We start from the raw sequence: 9,695 nt of genomic DNA on the forward strand, positions 1-9,695 counted from the left end.
CACTGAAGGCACTACCACCCTTGCCCAACACTCTCATTCAAACCCTCCAATTTCTCAATCTTCTTTTAACCACAGAGAGGTTGACTCCAGAGATGAGATACGTGTTATCTGATTCAAACAAAAAATACCTATAATGTAAACTGTTATTATATTTAACCATAAACGCTTATATACCTATATACCTATATAAACCTATATAAACACCTATATAATATGCCTATACAAACGGTTAAAAAATACCTATAATGTAAGTGGTTATTATATTTATTATATCTGGTTCCTGGCTAACAAATTGCTACTACTAAAATAACGACTGCTTTTACATTTTTATAAACACAGTCATGATTTTTTACAGTTTCACAAATTTGCAAAGTGTGTATACTTGCTTCATTCTGATATGCCAATTCCAAATCAATTTGTTTAAGCTCTTTTCTCCAGAAAGCTATTATAGAGCCCAGACAGCTTAGCTGAAGCCAAAGATTAATCCAACATAAAATAAAATGCTATTTGTTTTCAAACTAGAAGAACCATTGAAATGTCTCCATTCTACTTTGTCCCAATTCTGATCCTATATTCAACATTCTTCAATGAGTCATTTGAGCCTCAGTTACCAAATCTGTATTTGGAGGGACACACAGATTATTGTGAAAGATGAAAAGGAGAAGGTACATTAAGCATCCTGAGCAGGTGCATGATACGTGTCAGTTTCCATTCCATCTCATCTGCCAACCGACATAGGACCCTGGCAATTCAGAGTGCTCCTTCTTTTGCCTACAGCCCCAGGATGGTGATTCAGGTAATGGTGATTCAGGATGATGGAGAAAAGAATTAAAACCAAAGCTGCAAGTAACCAAAATGAGCTACTGTCTGACCGATCACCTAGAAACCTCTTGAGCAACCTGGAAACAAGCATCCTACAGAAAATGTTACAATATGGAAATGTTACAACAGTCAAGGAAGTGATAGGCAACGGTAAATGAATCTTACTCCATGCATTAAAGGATCTACAACATCTTTAATAGGACTTACAGGTGAGTCAGGTCACGAAGGCCACGGAAGGCATTTCTTGAAATGGTTTCTATTTTGTTCCCTTCGATGAACCTAAGGAGAAAAGCAGTATAACTTATCTGAATTTCCTCTGCTTAATATCTCTAAAAAATGATATTGGTAAGCTTTCTTTATAATATCTGAAAACATTCATGAATCTTAAAAATGTATCTCGGAGGACTAGGTCAGCTACATTAGACTCCAAGTGGGAGTAGGAGATGTTTGTGCAACAATGCACCCACGTGACTGTATGTTCTTCACTCCTTCCAGAAGCAGCATGGAAGTCTCCAAATCCAGAGTTGGCAATATGAGTAAAAAGCATTTGGGAGGAGGGGAAGGAAAGCACTATACAAAGGCAAGAAATTCTCACAGCTCAGCAAGATTGGAATGCTTCCAGATGATTTCCCTACTCAATCCATCTTACATTTCACAGTGTCTGGCTATTAATACATTTGTTAATATTGTCCCTCAAGGGGAGCCCGTTGTTTTATATCTCCATACTAGAGATCTGGCTGAAGGAGAGTGCTGTTAAGCTTGGCTTCCAGCAAAGTTGACTTCATCATGTCCTGCATGGTCTACTCTCTGAACAAATAGGTGAGCCAGGATATTCTCAAGATCTCTAAGCCACCAGAAAGTAGGAAGCACCATGAAGTTGGGAGACGGGCCAAATATCATTCTTTGTACTAAAATGCCTTAGGGCTTATGTATGGGACCTTGCAAGACTAGCTCTGGCCATGCTTTAAAGTCTTTGTGGGTAACAGCAAATGCACCATGGCAATTCCCTAAGGCCACAAAGAATTAAATTTTGCTTTACATTATTGCATTACATCAAAGGTGAGAGAGTCTTTGATGAGATGGTCCAAGGGAGAGGGTTTGCGACAGGATATCATTGAGGAGGGAAATAATCTTGACTCTTGCACTAAGAACTTCTGATGCCTGATGTTTTTAAACCCAGAGGGTTCTTTAGTAATGGACCTCAGCATAGATTGATAAAGTAATCTTCTATTTCTAATTTCCTCCCCAATAGCGTCGACAGCAAAATGAACTGCCTGTAAGAGAAAACTAATCGCTTTAATATTTGTTACCTCCACTGGCTGTTTATGAGTTTTGATAGACTAGAGTTGGGTTCAGTACTTCAGTGGGACCACTTTTTCCATAATATGCATGAGAGGGTATATATTATGTATATTCTGGAGAAAAAATTGCTCCACAGACATCTTTCCTCAAGACATAAAATCATCAGAGAATTTTCTTTTGCCCAGGATGTGTTTAGAATTCAAACATCTACCTGTTGACCTCAGATAAGAAACCAGAGACAAGGCTTTAAAAATCTCTCTGAATGCTAAGTAAGGAAATCCAATCTGATAGCAGGATTAATATTATTACAAAGTTACAAAAGAGGAGAATGAAAAGACTTACAGGGAAAAAAGACATGAAAGTAGGGGAAGATCACAATCGAAAGAGGGTAAAGCTCATCGATAGAGAAGGAAAAAAAAAATTTTTTCCTTTTTAAAACAGAAAAGAAAAGAAACTTAGACCTTCAGCAACTACTCACAGGAGAAAGTGAAAATGTGACGTAGAACAGCTGAATTAAAGACATGAAGTTGTGCCCCCAAAAGGGGAAAATTTATATAAAAATAAGTAACCCTCTGAACCCTTCAGTTCTATTCCTTGCTGATCAGCAAATCCATGCCTCTTAAAGAGAGGTAAAAATATCCAACTCAATTTTCAATTGTGCTTACTCCACGGCAAATTAAATGTCAGCAAAGAATGAACGAATATCTTTCTTTGTTCCTTTGACCCTCTTTGTCTCCAACCTCCTCCTGCCCAACATGTTTATAAGCAAGTAAACTTTAAAAGGTCAGTGCTGAAAAGAGAATGAAGTTTTCTCTACCCCTAAACTCTCTCAAAGAGTCTGGTCCAGCAGGGAAGGCATTCCAATGATTCTACTGAGAAAGCAAATGCTTGGCAAACAAGACAAAGCTCAAAACTTACAGGTATTCCAGATGAAAAAGTCCAGCGAAAGCGTCGTCCCTGATGACAGTGAATGAGTTAGAATTCAACAAACTGAAAATAAAGGACAAGTTTCAATGCAGAGATGTAAAACTTGAATCACATGGTGAAGTCATTTCTATTTCTTTTGCTATTTTTTAATCTGTGGGCACAGAGAGGCTTGTCTTGCTTTAGGAATGGCCCATTAAGTGGACAACCTGACTCTCAGAAGCTGCCGATGGATGATAGCTAGTGGAGTCCTTTGGGCCAAATTTTCTGGTTATCCCCATTAGTCCCTCCTTTCTTCTCTGTGGGTCTGGTAAATATGATCCACTGTTTTAAAAATTCTAATGCTCAGCACAATTAAACTGTCAATGAAAGCTTTATGATGTACAAGGAATCATGGAACTGGAGTTATAAGAGGCTCTGAACCATTTCCCCTTTTAGAGAACTTTGAGCCCAGAGATGGTAACTGACTTGACCAAGTCACACAGCAGGGACAAAGCAAAACAAAACATAACAGAAAACCTTTCTTCTACATCATACACTTCCATGAGAAATAATGTTTAAAAATTGTTTAAGAAACCTTCAGAGGATTCTATCATCACATATTTTTCTAGACGAGTGTACCTAGTCACCATTTAAGTCTATTTGGCAAAAGACCAGTTAAAATTTAATTTCTATCATATGAAAAGTATATTTTAACAGAAATGCAATTTCTAAGAAATTTCAGGTTTAAACATGTTAAACAAAAATTATGGTATGCATATAACACTTCAAGAACAAAAATATGAAACTTAAGTTTCTTTACATTGAGTGATGATCTATGTTTCATTTCTCCATATTTTTCTTAGCATATTTCTTATTTTAATTTCAACATCATCTCAGCTTTAAAAAATCAGTATGGATAATAGATAAAGAGCATGAGCTGTGTATTCTTGGTGTTGCCTGTTAGTGGTTTGCTTTATCTTTTTTTATTAACACAGGCAGGTACTGGGAATTGAACCCGGGTCTCCGGCATGGCAGCTAAGCCACCGTGGCCTGCCCGTGATCTGCTTTTGAAACTTGCTTTTTGGACATTTCTTTACATCAGCCAACATTAACTGAGCTGCAGGGCACGATATGAACTCTCGCCACAGTAACTTGGCCTTTGCTTTCCACGAAGGGCTGAGATGTAGAGTTACTTACAAGGGTGGGCTTTGGGCCCGGGTTAGAATCCAGGCTCTGTGATCTGGGGCAAATTACTGAGGTTCCCTGAACCTCAGTTTCTTTACCTGTCAAATGGGGAAATAAAAATACCTTTCTTATAGGGATGATGTGATGATTCCATAAAATTATGCACATAAAGTATGAAGGATGCTGTCGGTCAGTTGAATTAATCAGTAAACTAGAAATACTCCCATTTACAGACTATGATTCAGATTTTTAAATGCAGGCTTTCTTTTAAAGCAAGGGAACAGTTCAGTTAGGTGACGTTCCAGTCATAATTCAAAGTAATCATCTCTGCAGTTGCCAGATATGGGTGTCCAGATCTACAATAAAATCCCCGAGCAAAACATTGTTTCAAACTAATGAAAGGAAACCAAGCAAAGAGCCTCAGCACTTTGCTTGCTGGGGACACCACAGGACAAGTTAACACTAAGAGCCAGCCACTGTTTACTCTCGACTTGGGTACTTTATGAAGGATTGACACAAAGAGGCAGAGGGACACCCCTTTTGCAGACAGAACTTCCCATACTCACAGCAGCTGCAAGGAAGGCAGATGGGAAAACATTCGGTCCTTGATTTCTGAAAAAGTTCCATTGACCAGACTCCTAGGATAAAAGGCAAAAGAGGGACAAAAGGAGGCCCAGGTTTCTTTTACGAAGTGCTAGGCAGGTGGACAATGAATCTCACCCTCCAGTTTTCCTGAGACTCTTCCTCTCAGGAACAAAGCACTGACACGATCTTAAAACAGTTGGCCAGAGTCTTCTCAGGGGCAGGGAAGTGAAGAGCCAAGCCGTTTTCCAATGACTTGGAATCAATATGAAAACTTGTCTGAATAAGAGAAACCTTTAACATTGGTCTAGCTCCTTTCACAGACATTATCACAGTCAGTTTCAATCAATTCCCTCATCTCCTTTTCTTAACTACAGGAGGCCTGGGCTGAAAATGGATAATTATTTCACCTCTGCCCATGATTCTGTTTGTGTAGACACAGCTCTAATGTTGGCCGACGAAACTCTGGGGTAGGATTAAGCATTCCCTATGGGAGCACATCTCAGCAAGGCACTCAGAGCACTTCTGATTAAATGCACCGTGAAAGCCCTGGGGGAAAACTCAGAGACACCTGAACTTGAATGTGCAGTGGGAAGCAATGCCATCTGCCAGAGAAAACGGTCATCCTGGGGGCAAGAGGCCTTGGCTCTAATTTTGCCACGATGTCCCCTATCCCTCTGGTCACAGCAGGGCCTCAATATATTATTTCAGAACAACTGAGCTAACACGCAGACCAATTAGGCAGCTGCTGGTCTAAAGGACTTAACAAGGGGAATTCTAATTGCCCGGAATCCTCCACGTCACCCAAGTTACCAATATTAGGAATCAAAGAGCCCCTCTCTTACTGCCTGCCAGGGTCTCCTGCCTTTCTGTAAATGCAAACCGGGACCCCTTCATTGCAGGACATTCTGGGGTCTCACCCTTGGTGGGAGGCAGGGGAATCTAGTACAAGACAGAGTGCCCTGAAAACCAGTAATGACAGTCCCAGGATTCCCTCCCTTTATAATTGAATAGGTCCCACCCCATCACCTTAGCCCAGAACAAGAGACTCATTTTAGCAGGAAACATTTCCCAGCAGTAAAGGTCTAGCCCAATAGCTGCTTCCACAGACATTAGGAGAGCTGGTCATTTGCTCCGCGTGGTAGTGTCAAGGCAAGTTGAAAGCATCTCTCAGCAGGTGGATAAATGTGAAGCCCTTTCCTGTCAGTTCCTCCAGGGTTCAAACAGAGGGGAAAAGGGGGCAAAGATACCCTCATGAACTCAGGGCAAGAAATCAGGCTGACATCCAGCACTTAGCGGCTGGGCGGGGCACCCCACACGCCCCCAGCCGTCTGGTCTGCCAAGCCCTCTGTGCACCCCTCTTCCAGGCCACAGGGGCAGTCCACTCCCTCCCAGAAGCTGTCTGCCATCACCCCGGCTCTTCCTACCCCGCCGCATGGAGATGTCTGAGAAGACAAAGGTGCGAACCATCTCCCAAGGGCCGAGGTGGGACACTGGGGCCTCGCCCTTTCTCTTTGCACTCCCTCCAGTCAAGTTCAGCTGCTCACATACACGCCCCTACACAAACACCACCCCCCACCCGCCTCCACACACGCTTATCCCCTGCTCCAGTGCCTATCAAACTTTAATGTGCCCCGGAATCACTGGGGACGCCAAAGGCAGAATCCCGGCTCCACTCCAAAGACCCTGCTTCAGCGCGGGCGCCGGAACCGGCATTAACACAAGCTCCCCCAGGTGGGTCTGATGTAGGTGGCCTTTGGGCCACACTTTGAGAAACACGCAGGCTCTGGGAAGCAGGTTGCCTCCATGCTCCCCAGGGTTCGAGACTCCACCCACGTCGTAGCTCACCCCCACCAAAAGCAAAAAAAAAAAAAAAAGCGGGGGCTGGGGGTGGGGACCGGGGAGCCGGGTCAGGGTCCACGTCTCGCCTCCCCAGCGCCAGAAGCAACTCTCTGGCCGCGGCGGCGGCAGCAGCAGCGCGGGGCGGGGTGGGGAGCAGGAGGGGTCCCACTCACAGGGAGCTGATGTCGCCCGGCACGATCCTGGGCACCCAGGAGGAGCCCACGCAGATGATGGACTCCTTGGTACAGCTGCAAGTGGCGGGGCAGCGCGCCAGCCGCCTCACCTGCGCGCTGCGCGGGATCAGGCACGCGGCGCTCAGCAGCAGCAGCAGCAGCAGCCCCGGCGTCCAGCCGCCGCCGCCCCTCCGCAGCGCCATGCCGGGGTCCCCGGTCCCCGCCGCCGCGCCGCGCGCTCGGACCCGGAGCCGCTGCGGACGCGGGCGCCGCTCGCTGCTCGGCCACCGCCGCCGCCGCCGCCGCTGAGGACTGGGGCGCCGCGGGTGTGGGAGGCCGAGCCGCAGCCGAGCAGCATGCTGGCCGCCACCCCCACTCGGCGCCCCCCCACCCGAGCCCGGGCTGCTGGGCGGCCGCCGCCGCTGCGCCCGCCGCACTCGCGCCTGCCTGACATCAGCACTCGCGCCTGCAGCCCGGCTCTGGCCAATGAATAATGCATGACGGGCGCCCGCCCCGCCGGGGAGGGGGGGCTCGCGCCACCACCCCCTTCCTCCCCTGCCGCGCCCCACGCAGCCCGCGGGCCCTCCGGACACACCCCCGGCCCCCTACTCTGCCACCCCTTTCAGAATCCTCCCTGGGTACTGGGAAGAGAGGGAAAAGTTGGGTGACCTTGGAGGAGGGGCGGGGGTGGGGTGGGTGGGACCTGCCTGGGGAAAGACCCCCGTGGCAGCCTGACTGTAGAGGATCGACCGCCCCCAAACCCTTCCACGGACTCGAAATAATTTGGGGAGGCCCAAAACAAAAAGTGGAGGGGGTGGGGGACTGTGTTCTGGGCACTTCGAAGAATACAGAATTTTCCTTTATTAATTTTTAAGAGAAAACTGAAGTGAACGGCTGTCCTTGGGTCCCAAGGGTGTGGCTTTGCTTGTCACTGGCGATAAGGCAGTGGGGTCTGGCTCCGATTTCCACAGCATCCCGGAGTGACCGAAGCCATCCACCCTTCCATATTGAAGGACTGTGGGAAAGGAAAGCTGCTGCCGTGGTGCTTGTCCCAGCGGCTGTGGGGGCTCCCTGTTGCTTGCTAAAGAAAGGGCTAAAAAACCTGCCAGAAAGTTGACCCTCTCCTAACATGCACTCTGGTCACCCCACCCCAACCTATTTGCGGAGGATAATAATTGAGATTGAGGACGTTCTAGGCACTATACAGTTAATCCTTTCTTAACCCTCTGAGGCAGGTCCTGTTAACACCCCTAGATTACAGATGAGGAAACTAAGGCACAGAGCTCATCAGGAAGCCGGACAGTAAATGGCTCTGCAAAGGTGGGGATTGGAGCCTGGGCTGTCAGGTAAGGGAGCCCTGCTGGGCCCCTCCTCTACTCTGGACCTTTGATCATATGAGCTTGGATCTAACCACAAGTTAGTGTACGGTGGGAAAATAATTAAAGTGACCAAAGCAGAACCAAAATTACGGCTAATAGCCACGACGGCTCAGAGTGAGTAATCAAGGGCACCATGAGTAGGCTAGGTCCAAGCAAAACCATTTCGTGTATTGATATGCCCAGAAAAGGCAAAACCTGATGCAAAGTTTATTACCATAAGAATTCTCAAAGTGATTGCCTCTTCAGCAATCTAGCATGTTCCATGAGGAAAATACTGGGCTGACTGCTGTGGGAGAGGGGACAAAGGGACATGTCTTATTGTCAGGAAACTTGAGGTCTAGGGGGGACAAATATAGAAATGAGGGTCACAGACTTACCTAAAGAGGTTCACGAGTCAATAATGAGTCTGTGGACAACTCGTGGAGGAGGAAGTGAAACTAGGGTTGGACATTCCTTGTAGGTGACCATTTATCCAGCCAGCACCAACGCTAGCCGGTCTGCATTCATCATCATGTAATTCTCACATCTACCCTGAGAAGTGGGAAAATTGACCTCAGAGATGTTTTTCTCTCTCCCAAGATCACACAGGACACAGCCAAGTAGGATCATACTCCAGACTTGCTGTATGTCTAACCGTGGGTGCTGGGTTGCCACATGGGCTGCAAAGCTTTGCTCAGAAAGCACGCTTCCTGGAAGCCCAGTGATATGGGGTGAGAACACAGACCATCGTGGGTGTGTGTGCTAAAGTGTCTGTCTAAAGAGGGCTGCGCTACTGCTTTATAGAGAAGAGGGGGTGAGGCCACTCACATTCCTGCTGACCCAGGAAAAGGAAACTTGGTTCTCAGCTGTGTTGGAGCCGAGTAAGGGGAAAGAGTGGGGTGCATAAACTGTCTGACCTCACAGCTGAACAAGTTTGGGTTTTGCACTCTAGCCCTGTCATTTACCAGATCTGTAAACTCAGGTAAGTTATGACACCTCTATGCCTCGATTTCCTCACTTGTAAAACAGGAGATAGTTGTATCCACCTTATGGGGTTAAATGTGATCAGGAATGTGAAGCACTTAATACCGCACAGGAGGTACTAGGTATCTCTTCGGAGTTCTACGTGACACCATGGACACGGCAATTCTCAGGTCAACCCTGGGATTATAGGGAAGAGACAAGGGCTGAAGGGCTGTGAAAAATTTCTTGACCTCAGTGCCTCCATTTTAACCAGGGAAAAGGTTACATTCTAGTGCATTTGTTCTCATTTGGGGACACAGACGCACACACACACACATTTTGTCTCCTTCCCCAGGGATCCTTAGCAATATCTGGAGACATTTTCTGTTGTCACTGTGGTGTGTGCTACTGGCATCTAGTGGGTGGAGGACAGGGAGGCTGGTAAACATCCAGCAATGCCAAACAAAGAATTATAAAGTCCAAAATGTCACTAATGCTTGCATTGGGAAACCCTAGGGTCCTGGAAAGTTCCTTGGCTTGAGGAATTCCAAAGATGCAGATG

General features: G+C 46.4%; 1 protein-coding gene across 1 annotated transcript in view; it reads right to left on the bottom strand.

The window, feature by feature from the left end:
- Window positions 1-7,025, bottom strand: part of LGI2 (leucine rich repeat LGI family member 2) — a 32,156-nt gene extending 25,131 nt beyond the window's left edge. Inside the window, exons 1-4 of the mRNA XM_077136520.1 lie at window positions 6,813-7,025; window positions 4,782-4,853; window positions 3,043-3,114; window positions 1,030-1,101 (exon numbers count right to left, since the gene is read on the bottom strand). Coding sequence (XP_076992635.1) covers window positions 1,030-1,101; window positions 3,043-3,114; window positions 4,782-4,853; window positions 6,813-7,015 — 419 coding nt within the window. The 5' untranslated portion in view covers window positions 7,016-7,025. The remainder of the gene's footprint in view (window positions 1-1,029; window positions 1,102-3,042; window positions 3,115-4,781; window positions 4,854-6,812) is intronic.
- Between the last annotated feature and the right edge of the window lie 2,670 nt (window positions 7,026-9,695).

Source organism: Tamandua tetradactyla, chromosome 19, assembly GCF_023851605.1.
Source record: "Tamandua tetradactyla isolate mTamTet1 chromosome 19, mTamTet1.pri, whole genome shotgun sequence".
Classification (NCBI taxonomy): domain Eukaryota; kingdom Metazoa; phylum Chordata; class Mammalia; order Pilosa; family Myrmecophagidae; genus Tamandua; species Tamandua tetradactyla.